Genomic DNA, 23,397 nt, shown 5'->3' on the forward strand with positions numbered 1-23,397 from the left:
AACCACTGCCATACCTTGTAAATAAAGCTCAAAATGAGCTGAAATATCTTTTTAAGAATAAGTTAGACATATATTCCTAGAATGAGCTTAACTTTTTAGTGCAAAACCTGTTTGTTAAGAATATTTTTTTCTGTGTGTAGGGAGTTAAGTGCAGAGGCCTTAGTCCTCGATGCAGCTGTCCAGGGTTAAAGTCCTGGCCCCGGCGACATTTGCCGCATGTCTTCCCCACTCTCTTCGCCCCCATTTCCTGTCTAACTACTGTCCAAAAAATGGTGGGAAAACTAAAGGCCACTAGTGCTGCAAAAAAATCTTAAAAAAAAAAAAGAAAATGGTTTTCTTTTTAGACAAAACATAAGAAAGAATGTCCAGAAAAACGTTTTGTTTTTTACATTCTTAAAAATTGTTCATTGCAGTGCATAAATAACAGTATGCCAGCCAACCCACTACTGCACACTTCTATCTTAATTTGTGTTTTGCATTCACTGTTTTTGTACAAGAATGTAAAGACTTGATTATATCAAAACTTTCAAATATCTACTGGGTACTTTGTAAAGTGTTATTTAGTGATTTCTACTTTATCCACCATCATTTTTTCACTATTAAAAAAAACACTCAACATATGACATGCTATGCAAAAGCACTTCAAAGTAAAAGTAAATTTTCTCATGTTGTTGGACTTTTAATAATGAAATCATTTTCAAGACTCCTCATCTAATAAATGAAGACACTAATGAGAACATTATGATATGATTCTTCAATTTCAAAATAGGTTGAGGGAATATCCCTCTTGGTCACTTGGGTTATTAATTAACATACAGAGATTAATTAAACTTTAAATGGTCTAAAGGTTTTAAAGTCCAATAACTCAATTAGCACGTAAACCAAAAATGTCCTCCTTGACAACTGTTCTTCATTTCTAAAGTCTTAAAAAATAGTAAATAAAAACTAGCACTTGCTCAGATTTAAGCAATTATAAAAAAAAAATCCAACTGAAACATCTGTTAGCATATTTATTTGAAAAGTTCAGCAAAATAGTTGCTATGTCAGAATTTTCCCTATTTGTAGTATGTTTCTAGTTTAATGGTTTTGGCATCAGCTTTTATTGAGTTGATGCAGTTTTCTTTAATTATTACTTAAAACTGAATTTGATTAGTTTTTGATCTATGACATGTAGAAACAAAGACAACATGAAACTACAATGCATTTTTAACTTTGGTTCAAATCTATAAGCATAACAAATCTAGCTCATCTTCACCATCTCATCTCAAACTATGATGCAATGGAGGGCAGACAGTAGAAAGAAAACAAAGCATTTATAACAGTTAGGCTTTAAATAGTTCACAGCAATTTCAGATTTCTATGCACCATAAAATCCCAACAGAGAATCTCCAGTATTAGATGCTGCTAAAGTCACAGAGAACTAACTTCAGAATCCTGCAGCAGATGGTACGGCCACTTCTTGGATGACATGGGGAGAAAGTACAGTCTAAATTCACAGGGGGAGTGTGGAAAGATGCTGCCAAGTTTTTTTTTTTCAAACTCAATGTGTAAGTGTACTTAGAAGAGCTGCTGCTGTGTGAAAGGCAGGAGGGAAAAAGCTGCAGCAGTGAGACTGACACAGGAAACTTAATTAGGCTGGAAGAAAACGTGGATGTTACTTTTTATGCTCATCCATAACTGCATCTTTTTTTGATTTTTTTTGTTGTTGTAACCCTTTGGGTTTTGAACACTACCCTTGAAAACAAATTGTTAATGAAGAACAAATAAATAAATAATGCAAATAGTGGAAGGCACGGTTGCAGTAATCCATATGGACAGCCAAGTAAAATTTCACACAGAATACTTGAGTTATGGATAGAAATTACATTCATCTATGTATATTCCGGAGTACTTTGGTAAAATGCTGTGGATTGTTTTGTTTATCATAATTATTTGGGTGTTACTGATTTTCAAACAGACTCTTGATGGATTCAAACACAGGGTGAGTGATCAACAGGTCCCCCAGGAAAACATCATAAAGGTATTCTGAATAAAGGTAGTCTGAATAAGATTTAAAAAATTTATATTTCATAAAGCTCAATTTCCTGACAAATCCTGTCATGATTTGTGTAGAGGGATAAAAAAACTTAAGAGTGGAAATTATTTATTTACCATTCATGAATGGTGAGTATCTCTCGGTACATTTTTGCTGGGGAAATCCCAGGGCAACACTTTTAAAGGTGAAGCTTTCAAATCTTTCAAACAGAAAGCCTGACGTGCTCCGATTTGCTGAATAGAAGCGAATCCACTGAATCCACACAAAAAAAAAATAATCCAATTTCTGTTTTAATGTGGACTCAGGTTTATTTCTAGTTCCTCCTCTTGAACTTATTGCTATACACAGGGATCCTTTTAGGTGAAACGCTCCACAGATTTCTGATGCTCACCTATAATATAACCCCGTAAAACCTCTTGAGCATCTCCTCAATGAGGGCTGCTCAGAGTTTGAGTCAGAAAATAAATAAACTGAAAAGCAAAATGGGATTTTTTTTTTATGTGCCTTCTCTAGGCAGAAATTAGGATGTTTGGGAAATACGGCATCACAGTTGAAACACCTTGACCAATTAAACTAAGTGAAGGAAAAAAATCAGGTAGACAATTTGATCAGCTAATCATATTCTGATTTGTAGCCAGCCTTGGGGTTTTATAGCTAATCTCATGATGAATTCTGTAGGAGACAGTCCTAATGCAGAGCAGAGACCTTTAGCAACACTGAAAATAGTAACAATAATTGCTGTGGATTAGCTAAACTAAAACCGTACAAATAAAACTGCTCCCTAAAATTATCTAGAACCTTTCAGCCTTAGATTATATATCTGTTTTCAGGTTAGTAACTGGAAACACTTAAACTTAGCTTACTTCTAAGGAGGAGGAATTGGACAACATTTTAAGCCACACTAAAACAAGAGGCAATGTTCAGGCAATAATAATAAGGGAATGTATTTGTTTATTTTTACTTTTAGATAAATGTTTTAAGAGATTAACCATTTGCAGAAGGTTTAATATTATAAATTAAAGCTTATCTGGTTATATTTTATATTGTAATATGCTGAACAGTAACTACAGGTCTTTGCAAATTAAATCTCGAATACCATAAGAAATTTACAGATGCACCCTTTTCTATTTCACATCTCCTTGTTTCATAAATAAATTCACTACAAAAGAAGGTATTATGTTCTTATAAAAAGTCAGTTATGTGAGTTCTGCGGCTGCACCATGTAATCCTTTGTAGGTAATGAAAATAATGCATAAATCCATTTTAAAACTGAGTAATGGGTCCAATTGAATTTGAGCAGACTGCTGCTTGTTAAAATGCTGGCTGCCTGTCAATATTACAGCAAAAACTAATATTTAAATGTATCTCGAATAAAATGGAAACTGTGAAAATGAGTGCCTTGTGTCTATGAACGTTTTTGTTATTCCAGTATTACATTATATTTGAATAGTATATCTACAGGAGGCATCTCGAAATATTTTTCATTTTGTACCAGAGAACTATCGTTATTCACATCACCTGTTGGACAAAAGACGTTCTTATTGATTGTGCTGTTGCTCTGAGATTACACTGTGGGAGACGATGGATTTTCACCAGTCCTGGGGTCATAAAGCTCCATCACTGCTGTTCTACAATTACAGCCCCAGTCTGTGGAGTAACACTTAGTTATTCACCTTTAATGACAACCTAAAGCCTTTTTTCTGTGCTCAAAGGAGAAACTCAAATCAACATCAATGCAGAAAAAAATAAAATTGACTCTTAGCGACAGTAATTATGTAGATGTTGGGTCTAAGTTAACAAATAGGTTTATCTTCTTTTCATCCTTTCAAAAAACAGTTGTAATTACTGAAGTTGAAACCTACAATTTGCAAGAAACTTCTAACACCAAAAGACCTCAGAATCAGATTGCTGACCAGACATAAGTGGTGATTACTGTGGTAAAATGCTGCTTTTTACTATTATTAACACTCAAACAGCGTCTGTTTTGATAGGTTTGTTTTAACAAGTCTTTTAGCGGAATTTTCTATTCTCCTAGTTTAGTTTTGTTAAGTATGGGCTACACTCATGTATCAATGGCAGGAGTATGGAACTAAATTGGGGCCATAAAGTTTGTTCAAAAGATACAAATTTAAACCTGAAAAATTATTTTGAACTTCCCCAAAAAATTTGTAAACTGGTTTTGCAACTGAAACAGATGTGAAACTGGGAAAAACAAATGTTCAAAATTACTTTTCAGGTTCAAGTTTTTTTTTTGGCTCTTGCAGATTTGATTTTTTCGGCTTCAAACCTCTGGCCCTGTTTGCGTGGGATCTCAGATCTTGGGGTGTGGAATCATGACTGACAGCTCAACACAGCGGCTGAACAACATATTCCCAGCTGTTGCATTCAGGGACTATTGGAACTGGAATTATCTGTAACACATCTTCGATATTCTATATGTATGTGATTGGTTTTGAAAGATTTTATATATATATATTACACTCATCGGCCACTTTATTGGGTACACCTGTCCAACTGCTTGTTGACGCAAATTTGTAATCAGCCAATCACATGGCAACAACTCGCTGCATTTAGGCATGTAGACATGGTCAATTCGCACAGGCTCACCAAAATTTAACAATAAAAGATTGGAAAAACGTTGGCTAGTCTGTTGAGTCTCGATTTCTGCTGCGACATTCGGAGAGAAGGGTCCGAATTTGGCGTCAACAACATGAACGCATGGATCCATCCTGCCTTGTATCAACGATTCAGGCTGGTGGTGATGGGGTAATGGCGGGGGGGATATTTTCTCGGCACACTTTGGGTCCCTTAGTACCAATTGAGCATCGCGTCAATGCCACAGCCTACCTGAGTATTGTTGTTGACCAGGTCCATCCCTCTCTGACCACAGTGTACCCATCTTCTAATGGTTACTTCCAGCAGGATAACGCGCCATGTCATAAAGCACAAATCATCTCAGACTGGTTTCTTGAACATGACAATGGGTTCACTGTACTCAAATGGTCTCCACAGTCACCATCTCAATCCAATAGAGCACCTTTGGGATGTGGTGGAACGGGAGATTCACATCATGGATGTGCAGTCGACAAATCTGCAGCATCTGTGTGATGCTATCATGTCAAAATGGACCAAACTCTCTGAGGAATGTTTCCAGTACCTTGTTGAATCTATGCCACGAAGGATTGAGCCAGTTCTGATGTCAAAAGGGGGTCCAACCCGGTACTAGCAAGGTGTACCTAATAAAGTAGCCGGTGAGTGTATATCTACATATATATTGTATTAAACAACTATGACCCCATTTGGTATTCATAAAATTAGCAATTACTTGGTTCAAATGCATCTGTAAATAATTCAATGGGGTGTCGGACCATCTAAGACATGTTGAATTGAAACGTCTGTCATTTTTATTCAGAAAATGCACTCGTTTTGCATCTGGTTTCTTTGATTTGTAAGGCAGACTTTCAATATGGTGGACTGGTCAACGTATCTCTCTCTCTATATGTTTCCCTGTGCAATAAAATGGCAACCAGCCTTTTTATTATTACCTGATCACTACTGGCACCTACACATGAAGACAAGCCCATGGCGACTAGAGCTCCAGTCGAATACTCCCGCCGCTCAGTCTGGCGGTTCTTCTGCTTTATGTTGAGAGCATGGGAAATCTCCAACACGGTCTTAAAATGCTGTGCACATCTGTCAATAATATTTTCTCCTCTGGGATTCGCGTCATGTATTCATGTTAGCTGCTTCTATCGGGGAAGCATGTTATCTTTCAAAACCAATCACATACATATAGAATATTGATGATGTGTTTCAGATAATTCCAGTTCCAACAGTCCCTGAATGCAACAGCTGGGAATATGTTGTTCAGCTGCTGTGTTGAGCTGTCATGATTCTACACCCAAGTTTTGAACTTTTTTGTTCCAGTTTCCCTTTTTTTTCAGTTGCAAAACTTTTTTCCAGATTTCAGGTTTTTTTGGGGGAGGTTCAAAATAATTTTTTTGGTTAAATTTTTTTTCTTTTGAACAAACATATTTTTCAAGTTCAGATTTTTTTCTTTATTAAACTGAAACTAAGATGAGTAATATCTGTTCAATGTGTTATTATTGCAAACAGTATCCACGTAGGCCAATATCTCACCTACTGAGAAAAGCTGCTGTAACACTGAATCCTCAATGTATGCTGGCATTCTGTAAAACATGTGGTTCTAAATTTGAGGAAATTAAGGGGCATTTTAGGAATATCAAGTCCTGTCGTATCTTTGAAGTATGTGTGTCATTTTTTATGCACTCCCCCACTGAATATACTGAGCTCAACAGTGTGGATTTCAGTGTTCTGCTTCGTCACAACACATTACATTGCTTTTCCATAAGGCACCGGACTTATTATTTTTTTTATATTAAAAGATCCACTGACTGTCTTGGAAATAAATTTCGATAAGTGCTTTAAGTGTTCAGATGTGTATTCAACAAATTAATCACGCAATGAGTAAAGTTTCAGTTTCCGTTTTAAACTTAATGGATCCCAAGGTGAGCAAAGCTGTTCATACCGTAGTGTGAAGTTATGCAATGTAATAATTGGTAATTGTTACGATATCTGTGTAGCAGTTGTACAGATTCTGTACCATATGTAAGCTTCAGACCCACTGAGGAGTGACATTGCAACTGCAAGTGCTTCTCAGTGTCTCTCTGATAAGCAAATCAGTACCAATTCTATCATGATCTAGAAATCTGACAAAAAAATCTGAGAGGTGACTGTTAGAATCAAAACGTCAACACGCTGTTTTGCGCATGGGTGCACAGACTGTTACAATATTATGTGTCTGTCTTTCAATTTAATGGTGTAGGACGATAGCATGCCTTATGTAAAAATAATATCTCTACACATTTAACACTGTAGCACACCTTATTTTATCACCAAATAAACCAGGCTGACTGGAATTTTTGAATGTGTTGAAATTTTGTGCATCATGAGCATTGCAGGTTTTAAGCACCATGTATATCCCACATGTGCAATACTTACAGAATCAACACAACTGCAACTCGAGTGTCTGTATGGATGACACTTTCTTTACTTCAACTTGCAGCATGCTTGAAAATTAAACTGACTGGATGTACCACTTTTTGATTAATTCAACTAATAATTATCTGACCGCTTGGGGACCCTGATGGAGCACAGACAGTCAGTTGATCCTTACATATAGAAGAAAACTATATTCAGTTAATTAGGAAATGCTATAACTTACCATAGAAATAACAGCAATTAAATTTTGTATTTGTAGAATTGTGTTTTGATGTATTCATTAAGTATACCCCACAAAAGTCGTATCTCACATGCTTTGGTAGTAATGTAATTGTACAGATGAACTGAGTAAATATTCATGCAAAAATCCTTTGACAGGGATATTTATTCACAGTATGCAAAAATAAACAGATGATACATTTAATTGTAGTTAAGTACACGATTAGCCACAAAAACATTGTATTTTCTCTTCTTGTTAGTCTGATTATAGAAAACAACTCACAGGTAAGTAGGTCAGGTTTTGCTGTTAATTACAAAGTACAAGCAAGATTAAGTCTGGTTAATGACAACTGTAACCTTAAAGAATATAGGGTGGTGATTTATATAGAGGTGAGTGGTGGATTATTATTGATTTAGAGTTAATACAAATTGCTTGCTGATTTTTTTGTGTAAATCAATATTATGACAGTTATGGTGTTTTATTTCCATTTCCATAAATAATATGCACAAAGCCTGATGAAAATTAGTTTTTTACAGCCTTCAATGATCCTCATTCCTCAACAGAACCTTGCTGGCAGTGATTCAAAGGGATATTTTCTTTGGTCTTGTTTTGATGCATTGTCTGAGGTTGGCTTCAAAGGTGCAATATTCAGTATTCACGGGTGTTTGGGGAAATCTCTTGAATTATAATTCTGTTTCAGGGTCCTGAGGTAATTTTAGATGTATTCTCTATAGTCTCAGTTGAAGGACCACCTTAGACAAACTTTGGTTTGCTCCATTTTTACATTAGGCTTACATATTTCACATTTCAACACATATGAAGCTCAAACACAGGCAGAACTCAAAGTGGCATATCAGATTTATGTTGTATTTCCAACACTGCCATGTGATTGATCCCAAACACTGATTACACTTTCCAGTACTGGGTTTCAGGCTATTACTGCAGGAAACAGTCATCACAATTTTCCTGCATTCACTGGATCGATATGGGAACATATTAGATGTCCATGTCTTTCGTAGAGATGGACAACATTGCCACAATTCCAGTACAGGCACTGCATTTCCTGATAACAGATAATGGCTGTAAGACTTTAATGTTCTGCTCAGCTTTAAAAGCTAAAAAAATGCTAAAGGCCAGTAGTTTTGTGAGTGTGTTGTGCATTGTGCTTCCACCTTAGCTTATTTGTGTGCCTCACAGAACTAAGGACCAAGAAAACGTCTTAATTCTAATTTATGCTTCTTCATTAAATCAACTGAACTACCCCTTAGCAGTGTACCATATGATAAATTGTCTTCCTTCTGCATATTATTCTCTTTCTGTGAAAAAAGGTAAATATAACAACATTATCTTGGCTTCATGATGCTTTGTCATTTTCTGTAGTTTTGTATTAGTCTGTGTAGTGTTAAGATGTTTTTTTTTTTTCACTCTCCTGTTTTGTCAGTAATTGTATAAACTTTATATTTTTTAGCAAAATCCCTTTTTTGTGGACATGCTTTAGAATGTTCATCAAAGCAAAGGTTTTTAAAAATTTACTTACTCCATAGAAGACACAAAGGGGATCAGAGTAACATCTAGCAAACTTCTGTTATCTGTTAGCCTTTTTAAATTATACATAGAAAGTCAACATAGTGGAACAAAACCTGCCGTTAACAAGCACTGCAGCTGAGTAATAGCAGAGGGAAACAAATACACAATGTCCTGGTGTATGGGTAATCTCAGGAACCATTGAAAGTCTAAATCCCAGACATGCATAGGTTGGAGGCTTTAAAGAGACTCTGACATGGTTGTGAACCATTACCATAAAACACCGACCATCAGTTGTAAATATCAACAGTGTTTTGGATAAATCTGTTGACATGCAAACTTGGTTAAAAGTAGCATGGTACAATAAGTGTTAAAGTGTGTGTTTGAATCACACAATATTGTTAATTTATGTCCATGTAATTGCCTGCAGTGAGTACAGTATTGTAACTACATTTGAACTAGATTAAAATGGTTTTATTTCTGAGAAACTGAAATTGGCCATCAACAGTTACATTTAATTTATTCCAAAATTCGGGTCCATCTGGTCAATAAATTGGCACATTATAATTCAATATTTATGGAATTTTGCTTAAATTATATCCATTAAGCATACCCCACAAAAGTAGTATCTCACATGCTGTGGATGTAATGTCATCGGACAGATGTACTGAGTAAATATGCAGGTAAAAATGCTTTGACGGGGATATTTATTCAAATTCCCTTTTTCGTGGATTTGCTGTAGAATGTTTGTCAAAGTAATGTTTTTTTTTTTTAAATTATTCACTCCATAAAAAGGACATTTCTTCTTGTCCTTCTTCTATTTATATCATCAATGACCTTCGATGTTTTTTTCAGTCTGAGTGCTGCTCATCCAGGGAAAATTAAATGTTTCATTCAACAGTAAATGCCTGCTGTAAACGGAAAGATTCTTTGGACAAACATTAGCTATTTCTGTCATAAGAAAACAGGCCTTGCATTTTCCCTCAAAATAGGATATCGTTGTGTACTGTGTGCTTGCCACCACAACTGCAAGATTTTGGCCATTTTGTGCGTGCATGTCAGTGTTACCATATACCTTTTGGGAACTTACTCACTGACTCACAAAGTCCATCCAGATACTGCTTTTGAGGTGGCAGGGAAATGGAGTGTATTGCATATTGCCTCAGGGGGATGCTGAGAAACTAGTTCATGCCTTTGTTATCTCTAGGCTTGATTATTGCTATACATTATAACCAGGATGTCCCCAAAATCTCTCAAAGAAATCTTCAGCTCATCCAAATCGCATCAGCCGAAATACTGGCAAGAATGTACAGTCATTTTTCTGTGGCTCAGGTGAATTAAATTTCTTCTTCTTACCTACAAAGGTTACAATAACCAGAGGCCATCATAACATAAAGATCTTATCATTCCCTATCATCTAAGAGCACTGTGCTCTTAGAAAACAGGACTACTTTGGGTCATAGAGTTTCCATGCAGAGCCTGCAGCTATTAGGATCCTTTCCTGTGAAACCCTGTGAAAAGCCTGTTTCAGTAAGAGAGCCAGATACAGTCTTTATTTTAAAGATTTTATTTTTCTTATGAGAGAACCACCCAAAACAGTTTGTGTGTTTTTGCTTATTTAAACCCAGGACATGGTTTGTCTGGTAAAACTGTAACTCTAAAACTGGATTTATCTCGAACATAAATCAAAGATGCAAATAACAGGCATTAAAATTACACAGTTTGATTGAGCTGAAGACACACCACAGTAAAATTTACATATATTGGTGTCACAATACAAATATACAGGTCCTTCTCAAAATATTAGCATATTGTGATAAAGTTCATTATTTTCCATAATGTAATGATGAAAATTTAACATTCATATATTTTAGATTCATTGCACACTAACTGAAATATTTCAGGTCTTTTATTGTCTGAATACGGATGATTTTGGCATACAGCTCATGAAAACCCAAAATTCCTATCTCACAAAATTAGCATATTTCATCCGACCAATAAAAGAAAAGTGTTTTTAATACAAAAAACGTCAACCTTCAAATAATCATGTACAGTTATGCACTCAATACTTGGTCGGGAATCCTTTGGCAGAAATGACTGCTTCAATGCGGCGTGGCATGGAGGCAATCAGCCTGTGGCACTGCTGAGGTCTTATGGAGGCCCAGGGTGCTTCGATAACGGCCTTTAGCTCATCCAGAGTGTTGGGTCTTGAGTCTCTCAACGTTCTCTTCACAATATCCCACAGATTCTCTATGGGGTTCAGGTCAGGAGAGTTGGCAGGCCAATTGAGCACGGTGATACCATGGTCAGTAAACCATTTACCAGTGGTTTTGGCACTGTGAGCAGGTGCCAGGTCGTGCTGAAAAATGAAATCTTCATCTCCATAAGGCTTTTCAGCAGATGGAAGCATGAAGTGCTCCAAAATCTCCTGATAGCTAGCTGCATTGACCCTGCCCTTGATAAAACACAGTGGACCAACACCAGCAGCTGACACGGCACCCCAGACCATCACTGACTATGGGTACTTGACACTGGACTTCTGGCATTTTGGCATTTCCTTCTCCCCAGTCTTCCTCCAGACTCTGGCACCTTGATTTCTGAATGACATGCAGAATTTGCTTTCATCCGAAAAAAGTACTTTGGACCACTGAGCAACAGTCCAGTGCTGCTTCTCTGTAGCCCAGGTCAGGCGCTTCTGCCGCTGTTTCTGGATCAAAAGTGGCTTGACCTGGGGAATGCGGCACCTGTAGCCCATTTCCTGCACACGCCTGTGCACGGTGGCGTGGGATGTTTCTACTCCAGACTCAGTCCACTGCTTCCGCAGGTCCCCCAAGGTCTGGAATCAGCCCTTCTCCACAATCTTCCTTAGGGTCCGGTCACCTCTTCTCATTGTGCAGCGTTTTCTGCCACACTTTTTCCTTCCCACAGACTTCCCACAGAGGTGCCTTGATACAGCACTCTGGGAACAGCCTATTCGTTCAGAAATGTCTTTCTGTGTCTTACCCTCTTGCTTGAGGGTGTCAATAGTGGCCTTCTGGACAGCAGTCAGGTCGGCAGTCTTACCCATGATTGGGGTTTTGAGTGATGAACCAGGCTGGGAGTTTTAAAGGCCTCAGGAATCTTTTGCAGGTGTTTAGAGTTAACTCGTTGATTCAGATGATTAGGTTCATAGCTCGTTTAGAGACCCTTTTAATGATATGCTAATTTTGTGAGATAGGAATTTTGGGTTTTCATGAGCTGTATGCCAAAATCATCCGTATTAAGACAATAAAAGACCTGAAATATTTCAGTTAGTGTGCAATTAATCTAAAATATATGAATGTTAAATTTTCATCATTACATTATAGAAAATAATGAACTTTATCACAATATGCTAATATTTTGAGAAGGACCTGTAATGCTTTCACATGGTGAATATGCGAAAAGAAAACAAGGGCTTATTTTAACGGTTTTACTTGTTAACCTCTTTAAAGTAGGAGCCAAGGCCTTGTTCAAATGCATCTCTGAGGACACAGCCAGCCTGTGTGTTGGCAGCTGGTCTGGGGGGCATGACCAGTATGCTACAGGCAGACAAACTCTTCTGGAGTTCCATGACAGTGGTTCCCAACCCTGTTCTTTAGTTCATTTTATCTTGACTGATTTAGATAATTCTCAGCTTCAAAATACCTGATTAAAATGAATATTCATGAGCAAGCTATTTCCAAACTTTTTGACAAATTTAGGAGGTAAATCAGTTATTTCAATAAGGTATGTTGAAGCATCTAACAAAGCAGAACAGTAAGCCCTAAGGATCAAGGTTGGGTACCAATGCTGTCCGGGATTTCAAATCTTTGGTCTAAACTATTGGTCAAACTTCACTGTGCTGCACTCTGTTAAAACATTACAGCAGAACTTTAAACTTATTCAAGAGTCCCATCAGTCCAGCATCACAAAAGGACCAAGAAACACAGTTAGGTCAATTATAGTATATGGCAGCACAAAATGCATATTAACTAAGCATTAAACAAAAGTTACAACATGTGATGATTTTGTTCTGTTTTAAAGCTGTAAATGAGGATATTATCAAGAATTCTAACACTGCTGCCAAATGATTTCCAAGACAAATCTTCCTTCTGTTCTGGTAATTCAATTTCTTTCATTATTTATGATGGATAAATCCACATTTGGCATCCTGCTCTGTACTTTCTTTTCACAATATTCCACCGCAAGATGAAAATGTCCGTGCTGTTAGCTCATGTAATGGACTTTGTTAAGTCTCTGTGAACTACAAATAGCAATCCTTAGGAAGGACAGCTCCTGCTCTGGCCCTCCATGTTGTCATACTGCAAGTAATTCTAGATTTACAGTCAGAGTTGTTGGTGCACAAATTATTGATAGGATGGTGATGGAAATAATGTCTGTTCTGAACAGATTCAGCAGTCTCTGCAGATGACAATAGAACAAGTAACACATACTTTAATGCCGACAAGTCTCTTCAGAGGAGGAAGGTGATTGTTCAGACTTTAGAATAAATCAGTATTGATCTTTTGTTCTACCTAAACCTACACAAGTAAGAAGGTCTGTCACAGTGCATTCTGGGTAGTTCAAGGATAATTTCTTCTGCTGTGCCGACCTGATCAGATATGTTGGTTCAAGTCATAACATGGTAAAACTGTCAAGTTCTCAAAAAAAAAAAGACTACATCACCAGTACGTTACAAGGGCTTTTAAAAATTTATCACTTTTCGTCATTTTTACTACAGCTAGTCTTTCAAAGCAAATCACAAAAGCAAAAATTACACCATTTGATAAGAGTTATCAGCTCAAGATAAAGATAATGGATATATATTTAAAATAAAATATCAATCTTTATATTAAATAATAACTAAATTGTAGCTATCTGGAATATTCATTTTATATAAGTGTGTATTTGTCAATAGATGCAGGTGAAAAACCAAGTACACATGAATTAAAAATTTAACAAATCTGTCCGAGGAAGAAATGTTCATAGTGAATAAGAAGAATGGCATTTCAGATATTTAAAACGTAACATTTTGCAAAGAAGATCTGATTTGTGATCATTTGTTTTAAAGGTGCTACCAAGCTATTAAATGTTTACATGTATTGTCAAGTATTAGAAATTCTAATACATGTATTATTACATGTATTAGAAAGGAAATGAGCTATCTGCCTGTAGCTCTGGAGCAGCACAGGAAAAAAAAGATGGAGAGCAAGGATTTAAATACTTTCAGATCATACATATATCTGTAAATCATACTTATATGGAGCATCACTTCCTCTGCTTGGTTTGCTGGATAGTCTATTTGCTTTTTCACTGTTAATGGACCAGACCAGGGTTCTCTTCCAAGTGAAAATTGAGCTTTCAAATCTGCCCAAACGAAGCTCACCATCAGAGGAAATTAACTCTGGTCTTGTCGAAGTGAATCAAACTATGCAGGTGTGAATGCAGCGCCATTTAGTTAAAACATCTAAACCTAGACAAGTGCATTTTAACCAATCTCAGTTAGCCTTTAAATAGTATATGTCAATTTCCAACATGTATTTCAAGCACTGCTGTACACACAGATATGTTGATCAGCTGTTTACTTTGTCTTTGTGTTTACCAAAAAAAGCAACATGCTTTGACAAGGGAACCATTCAGCTTTTGATCAAGATTAGAATGTAAAAGAACATGCAGTTTTGCAAAACTTCAAAATATTAAATATTTGCCCATTTGGAGAATGTTGTTTTTTCATAGTTTTAAAATATTGATAGTTTGACCTCAAAACAGTGTTTGATTCCTCATCAAGCTCCTGGAGGCGACCATTCACAGCAGGGTAGGGGTTTACTGAAACTGCCTGACCAGCTTTTCTTTTACAGGAAACAACTAACTACACTGAAGTAAGTAATGGCTCTAGCTTATTTCTTCAGCTACATGTGAACAAGCTGTTGAAACATTACAGACATGCATATGTCTGCATGTGTTCATAGCATTTTGAGGTCAATTTGACTGATTTATTCAGGGGCTTGTGGTTGTCATGACATCCTGGTAGGTGGTAATGATGGAGTGGTTTATTGGTCTGTTCAAAATAGAAAAAAGGTTCTATGTCTGACCATAGATTTTGTAGAGCTTTATGGTTCCTGATGTCCCTGAGGAATAAATTATCAAAATCTGTGTATAATAGCAAAACTCTCCTCACCTGATATTTCTTTAAAAAATATCTGTGCTGCTCCTGGTTTGACTCATAGCTTTCTTTGTCTGTTGTGTGTTTTTCAACACCTTCTCAATGGGAGTTTTATTTTCATTGTCGGTGTGCAGACTCCTCACCGTCACTAAAATGGATGTTGCACAGAGTTGCAATACACAGACGCAGAGGACCCTTGTGGGCTGAAACATAGGCGGATATTTATGTCACAGGAGCTTTGTGGTCAAGCGGAAGGTCAAACCAGCTGTGGTGTGAATACCTCCTAAAACTGATTATGACTCAAAAGCAGACATATTTTGTGACCAACTAAACTGTTTTGAACTATTTTTAGAAATTGTAAACTTGGTAACAGTTTAAAGCTACCAAGCCATTACTGTAACAATGTATTAGCACTAATTCCATAACATACTGCAATACCACTTAAATACTGCTTTGAATACACATGCTGAAGTCAAATTCCCCCGTTTTATGTAAAGGGTGAACTCTGGAGCCTTCCCCCTTACAGCCACAATGTTGTGTTTTTCTGCACATTACCTGAATGAACAATGGACTCCATGGGCAGAGACATTACTCACCCTGATGCCCAGCTCCACATTTTCTCCCCCGTACACCTCCATGCCTTCATCCAGCAGACCAATCTCCTCAAAGTACAGTCTGTCCACCACAAAGCAGCCAATCAGAGCCGGGCTCCTGAAACATTTACAATGATGAACATCAATTTTGTTTGTCAATTACCATAGTGACAGTATGGAGCCAAAAAATATGTAATAATGTTCAAGATCAAAACCTGGCATTTTTACATGGTTTTAGTAATTTAATGTCAAACATATAACTGTGCTGTGGGCTTCATTCACTTACTGGATTGGGGCACTTTTGTTGCCCCTATGCCACCAGGACTTGGGTGGATTGAGGTAGCGGCACCATAGTTCCCAGTCAAAGCCTTGGGCAGACAGTGGGTACTCTTCAATCTCAAAAGTATCATACTTGATGTTGTCAAAAGATGGGGAGATTATGCGGGTTCTGTCCTCCTTAATTCTCAGCAGAACTGGTTCAGCCCTGTAAACATGGACAAGGATTTTAACCTCACTGACTGTATTTAATTCGACGACAACCTTACTCTGTGTAGAACATGTTTAAAAAACGTGTTCCAATAAAATACGACACAACAATAGATATCTGCTTAAAACAAATTAGATTTTATTATACAAAATATTTGTCAGTGAAATAATGATTTACGGAACTCAAAATTTTTAGGAATGTGTGAACTTTTCACACAATGCGAGCAGATTCTTAAACACTAGAAAACTCTAAAACTGCCACTGAAACAGACTAAGTTAAAATGTTGTCATGATTGTGTGGAAGGGTAAAGCACATCTCACAAAATGCTATATTTTTACATTTATTTAATTTCATGTATTTATTTGAAAGGGTCAATTTTTATTGATGAACACATTAATGTAAATATGCCAGAATTAGCTTATAAACTACTTTACATCTTTGCTCCCTACTGCAGGTCAGTAGTTCCCATGTATGGGTCCACACACCTTTTGGGCCTCTCTGCATACACTATGTTGCTAAAAGTATTGGGTCACCCCTCCAAATCATCGAATTCAAGTGTTCTGTTTACTTACATCGCCACATGTCTATACAATTGAGCACATAGGCATCAAGACTGCTACTACCAACATTTGTGAAAGAATAGGTCGCTCTCAGGAGTTGAGTGAATTCCAGTGTGGTACCATGACAGGATGCCATCTGTGCTAGTCCAGTTGTGAAATGTACTTACTACTAGATATTCCACAGTACAATGTTAGCTGTATTATAACAGATGCAATTGTGAACAACAGCAACTCAGCCTCAAAGTGAAGTGAGAGAGAGAGGGGTCCACAGATGCTGCAGCAGTGCACAGAGGATTTAGTCACCTTTCTGCAGAGTCAATAGCTACAGACTTCCAAACTTTAAGCAACCTTTAGATTAGTTCAAGTATAGTACATGAAGAGGCTGATTGGAATGTGTTCCATGGCTGAGCAGCTGCATAAAAGCATTTCATAAACAAGTACAAGGCAAAGGGGTATAACATACGCCACCATCTAGAGCAGTGGAAATATGTTCTGTCTTCCAATCCAGTAAACAGGTCTGGCTTTGACAGTTGTCAGGAAAACAGCACTTGACTGAGTGCATTGTGTAAAATGTAAAGTTTGGTGCAGAGGGACTATAGCATGGGGCTGGTTTTTCAGCAGTTGGGTTTCCTTAGTTTCAGTGAAGGGACCAAGACATGTTGGACAATTACAGGTCCTGACTTTTTGGGAACAGTTTGTAGATGGCGCCTTCAATTCCAACATTATTGTGCAAAAGTGCATAAAGTAAGGTCCATGCATATGTAAGTTTGGTGAGGTAGATCATCTGCACAGAGCCCTGACCTTAACCTGACAGACGGAGAATGTGAACCAGGTCTTCTTGTCCAACATCAATGTCTGACCTTACAAATGCTCTTCTGTACGAGTGGTCAAAAATTCCCATAACCATATCCCTAAACCTTGTAGAAAGCCTTCTCAGAAGAGCTAAATTTGTTGTAGCATCAAAGGTTGGGCCAATGTCATGATAAAGCCTTTGTATTAAAACTGGAACATCATTACAGATTATATCTGTGTGAAGGCAAACTACCCAATACTTTTGGGATTATAGTGTAGGTTGTACGGCTGTGAATATAGCAGCCAACATGTTGAATACACATGTTTTTGTTGTCATGTCCTTGCACAGTTTGTGGATTTGAAAGACAAAATAGTACAACAAAACTGTATTTCTATTGGGATTAACAGATTTAGTAGCTATGCGACACACATATAGCTAATAACGTTTACATTGAACTGTCAGTTCTAAACAGCTTCTGACAATAAGCTACTTATGCCTGCTCTTTTTTATTGTATCATCAATGACTTAAACAAATGTGCATATTTTTCAAAAAAAAAGTATAATCAAAAGATCTTAAGAAATTGTATAATTGACAGTGCATTTTGTGACTTCTTGTTTAAAAGTTACTTGTAGGCATTCAGGAACTGACCAAACTATTTGCAGGAGGCATCATCATCAAGGTGAAATGTTTTTCTTATAATGTCCTAAATTCAGATTTCACCTGCTCAGTAGTTATGGGTCTCGTTCATCATGTCTATTTATCACAAAAACTTTCTTTATGAATTGCAATGTTATATCAGCTGTAAAATATGTATTTCAGATATATGTATCTGAAATCAATACAAACTTTTTTTTAAATAAATGTAAAAAACTCAGTCAGTAACAAACAGATTCAAAACAACTGCTGTATAATATAATAGAAGGAATCAAGTCTTGCTTTTCAGAGGAAATGTTCTTGCAGATTTAATGGAAACATTTGAATTACAATTGAGAGGCAGAGAACTGAATCACTTTAAACAAGCACACCATCAGGCTGCAACTCCTGTTTGTTCTGTGATAGATAAACACATTGCCTGTATAACAGGTCATGCACCTTTGTCTTGTAATGATCATGAAAAAGGGAAGGTTGGACAGTTTAAATGTGGTTTCTGTTTGCCAATGTTTGGAAGTCTAAGCAAATATTACCCATGTTCCAGAAATTCAAAACAGTCTCCACAAATCCACTTTCTCTTCTTCTAAACTGACAAAGAATTTCAATAACACAATCTGCATGACTTTTACACATAGCAGAACGCATTTAATGCAAACACAAGTATAGAGTAAGCATAGTAATTAAACATAATTCACTGCATTCACTGTCATAATGCATAAATTAAATAGTTTTTTTTATTGACATTGATCTAAAAACATGCATAACCAGGCGCAGTATGAAGAATGCATGAGCTGCATGTATCTTCACTGCATACTTATTCTTTATAATTACCAGCTTTTACAGGACAGGGCTTACACCTGTATGTTGTTTTATTTTCATAGTTTATAAATCCGGCCAAATGCCTCTGTAAGCACAAATTGACTTATTTAAATTTCCAACTATCTTAAATGTGTGTCTGGCATTACAGTGTAAAATAAACATACATATTCATATCATTATGGCTATTAAGAGATAAAGTCTATAGCATACACAGTAACATACTGAATGCCATGAAGAAAGAGGGACACATTTTAGTTTTTAAGTTACATGAGAAAAAAAGAAGTAAAATTTCTCAATTGAAGTGGCAATTTTTGTACTATTTTTGTAAGGAATAACTTGTACATTATTACATCTTGTTACATTTTACATATAATCCTAACTTTTTAGCTTAACAATAAACTATTTAAGATTTAATGAAGCATGGGACATTATTCTAAAACTCCAAAATCAAATGATTGAAGAACTTGTAGTTATCTGTTAAGCTCAGCTAATCTCACCCCATGCTACACTTGTGAGTGACTCACCAGCCAACATTAAACTCAACGTGGGCATCAAATAGGGCAACAACTGGGGCAGTGGCAGCCCTCCATCCACTCACTCTGGACCGGATCAACCCCTCCTGCTTGGTATGCCGCACCATCTTAATGAATCCTGGACGCTGAGTGTTTGTTTCTGACACAAAGTCCTGCAGTTTTTCCTTGAGCTCATCTGCAAAAGAATCAATCAGACAGACAGGATGTGTTTTACATCAATATCTGCAGTGCCTTTGAACATCTCATTCAGGATTAGGTAAGTAAAGAGAGAGTTGCCTCAAGCAAACTGCCACCCACAAGACATCATCATGTCCTCCAGTGGGCAGTTTATCAATGGGCAGAGGCCAATGGCATTCATGCTTCATTGCTTTGATCAGTGAACCAAATAGGCACCAGCTTGAGCAGACTGCTGACTTCCATGGGGCTTTAGAGCCATAACAGGGTTTCTGCAATATTGAAGTCTGAGCCTGGAATCCTTTTAATCACACGGGGTATGTCCATGTTAAAAGTTTATCTTCATTATTACCTGACTCATATACAGTTTGATGAATCATATTCTGCAGGATGAATTTGTACAAAGTGAAAGTGTAGTAGAATAATAATTTCTGCTTGTTCTCTTGGGGATGCGATAAACTACGACAGTCTAATACAATGTCTGTTATATTTGTTTTTACAACATATCAAGATCTTCAAGTTGTCACAATGTGGTTTTGGATCGGACCAAAGTGCAGACAAGAGCTCGGCAGGATCATCTTTGTAATTCAAAGATTTATTTACAAGGTCAAAAAAAGTAGCAAAATCACTGCAGGTTTCCCAAGGCAAGACGTGGCAAAAGATTCCCAAGGCAAGGTAATGCAAAAAAACAAAGCATAATCATGGACGAGAACGAGGTGTGACAAACACAAGGAACCAGCAACGAACAAAGACACAAAACCAACTTATATACTGTGAGATAACAAAGACAGATAATCAACGGAACAGGGAACAGGTGCGACAAGGAGGCAGGGAAGCAGAAGGAGCAGGTGAAACAAATACAAAGGCTGAGGATGGGCAAAGCATGCATATACTTTGCCCATACACTTTATATAACAATAAACAGAAACACAGACCAAGCAAACCTATAGACAAAGATAAATAATCAAATGGGGAATAAGAAAACTAGAATAATCATGACTAAAGTAAACAGAGAAACTAGAGGGAACATAGGAACAACAATAACAACCTGAGAACAAACAAAGAACCCATAAAGAAAACCTTGATGCAAAAGTAAACAAACCTAACCACACTGACTGAATTAACTGGAAAGGAAACAGAAAATAAACCAGTAAACAAGAAGAGTGCAAAGGAACAAATAATAAAACACAATTAAACACAAAGATACTAAAGAGAAATAAAACTAGAGAATCCAGGGAAGACCAAGAAATATAATAATTACAATAATAAACCATACCAAGTAATAAGAAAACAACCATAAAAGAACTTAATGAGGGAGGAGAACAACAAAACACCAGGAGGCAGTAGAGGGAGCAAAACAAACTAATAAACTTAATAGAAACATCTAGACAAAATAAACCATCACAAGAAACCATAAAACAAAGTCCAAAATGTCACTCCATGACACAAGCTATCCCATTAGTTGAAAATTAGTGGATAATTCAAGTCTTTAAAATTTTTTTTGAATCAATTTCCATAAATAAACAATCCAGTGATCGGGAGACAGCCTTTTGTTTGCATTTCTACAGCGTTTAAATGCCCTCAATGGCCTCCTATTCAGAATAGTGCAGGTGTATTGGGATCAAGGGTGTAGGTTTCAGCAAAGTTCTCCTGCGTACCATCAGGAGGTACATTACTTTTGCCATGACGTAATGCCTCATTTCATTTTTTATTTTTTATATTTAAGGACCAACTGACCATCTTGGAATTAAATTTATTCGTAGAGTGAGCTGAATAAATAAAAAAGTAAGACATGCTGTCAGCTTAAATTTTAGTTTTAATGACCTGGCAGCCAAGGGTGAGTCAGTCTCCATCAGTGCAAAGCATGAGAATAACTAATGTTCTTTTATATCATTGCTGCAATATTTAAGTTTTAGCTGCATTGATTCTGGTGCAGTGGTGCATGTATTGCATGTGCAAACTGCGGTGCTCATGCTGTGATACTTAACATGTCCAAAAAACACCGGTAGCAGCCTGTCTTATGTGTATGTTTCAGTGTCAAATAAGTTGTATTTTTTGAAAGAATAATGTGAACGCATGGTTCTCTGGTGGCGCTGTGATGGACTGGCAAACTATCCAGGGTGTACCCCGCCTCTTCCACGATGACTCCAGGTGTTGATGAATTTACATTATAGTTTTAGAAGTTGGAAAACTGATTTTGTCTATTTGTCTGAAGTCAGCTGGGTAAATCCAAACTTGTATTTACTGCTTATAACAATAAATGTTTTGTAGGTAAATTGGAGAGACAGTAGGGTGTTTATCTCATATTTTAGTGCCTGCTGGTTTTCTGCAGGGATGCCATTTAGTTTTCTTTCCAGCAGACAGAAAGTAACATTGCAACAGAATAACTTTCCTTTTTTTTTTGTTTAATGCTCACAGCATGTCACAGGTACCCATCATGCTTGGTCACTATGTGGTGGTCAGATTTGTATTCTCCCAGACTTTATCAGCCAGGGGTGTCTAGTACTAAATCAAGATTTCCAACATTTAGCAGAAAGTTTAGCTTGTTAAGTCATTTACTCTGGGCTACTAAATTTATCTGAGAGAAGCTGCAGACACTCACATGAACTGCTGCAACAGACTATAATTTCATCAATAATTAAGACATCCTAATGTGTAGGGAATTGAAAAATAAGAGTGATGTGGCGTTATGCCTCATAACAAATCACAATAAAGCACAGTTTATTACGCCAGCAATGGCTGACTGCTACCGCGCATCAATCTTTCAGGACTGATATCCCACTGAAGCTCTGCCAGAGTTACACTGAAGTTACACAAAAAGCAAGCAGATTTTCAAACATAACTGTGCAGTCATTAAACAAATCCAGCAGTTTAGGATTGTTAGTCTAGCTGAAATGTTTGCTCAGAAGATAATGAGCAAAGTTAATGGAGAGTGAAAAAAAATGAACATGTTATTTTGCGCAGACTGGTCTTGCCTAAAATTATGTTCGACACAGAAACAAAGCACAGTTTTCTGTGCTTTAGATTCCCAACTTGCAAAATATGGAAAGTAAAGGACATTTCATCAATTATTAGATTGATATTTTTTTATACACTGCTACCATTTTATAACTATGTGATTGTGTTAATGGGAGTCTAACCAGAAATACAATATATTTGTTTTCATAACCTGAACACTACATCAATGCATGTTAACATACAAGCATCATCCATCATTATTAAAGCATTTCTTCTTGCACACCAGATGGCAGATCGGCATGGTTACAGGTTTCACACTCTCTGTTTAGTTTGCGCTGCATCACTTGCTTGGCGGCTTCTCACTACATAATTCCACCATAGATAAATCTGTGTCTGAAACATCCAGCAGGTACTGGCTTTTCCTCAGCAATCAAACTCATGGCCCACTGGCAGTCTATTAAAAAACAGTGTGACTGAAGCTCCAGCCTGAAGTTTGGCTTTGCTGGTTTTGGCTGATACTATCCCAGCTTTGTGTACCCTCCAGCTTTCATTAGCTGGTCTTGCAACAACATCTTGCAAGATATCCAACAGTGGCTGGAACGTTTCTGCACACCTGAGGTTCCAGAATAAACCCACATTAGTTTACTGCTCTCACAGCAAAGCACAATGTTAAACAGAAAAGCAAGTTCAGGTTCTTCCTGGTAGACAAGATAATGCATTAAAGAAACATAAAAAATAAATATATGCTAAAATAAGTAAACAGTTTGAATGGGAGAAACAGAAAATTACGATTTATCACCAACATGTTTCAGATTTTTTCATAGATCATTCTTTTTTTAAGTCAGATAAAGTGATGAAGTTAAA

At 36.9% G+C, this 23,397-nt stretch overlaps 1 protein-coding gene across 1 annotated transcript in view; it reads right to left on the reverse strand.

Moving 5' to 3' along the window:
- galnt18b (UDP-N-acetyl-alpha-D-galactosamine:polypeptide N-acetylgalactosaminyltransferase 18b) overlaps nt 1–23,397 on the reverse strand; it is a 150,296-nt gene that overhangs the window by 35,863 nt on the left and 91,036 nt on the right. The window contains exons 4-6 of the mRNA XM_047363214.1: nt 19,393–19,576; nt 15,844–16,041; nt 15,561–15,675 (exon numbers count right to left, since the gene is read on the reverse strand). Coding sequence (XP_047219170.1) covers nt 15,561–15,675; nt 15,844–16,041; nt 19,393–19,576 — 497 coding nt within the window. The remainder of the gene's footprint in view (nt 1–15,560; nt 15,676–15,843; nt 16,042–19,392; nt 19,577–23,397) is intronic.

This window comes from Girardinichthys multiradiatus, chromosome 4, assembly GCF_021462225.1.
Source record: "Girardinichthys multiradiatus isolate DD_20200921_A chromosome 4, DD_fGirMul_XY1, whole genome shotgun sequence".
NCBI lineage: Eukaryota > Metazoa > Chordata > Actinopteri > Cyprinodontiformes > Goodeidae > Girardinichthys > Girardinichthys multiradiatus.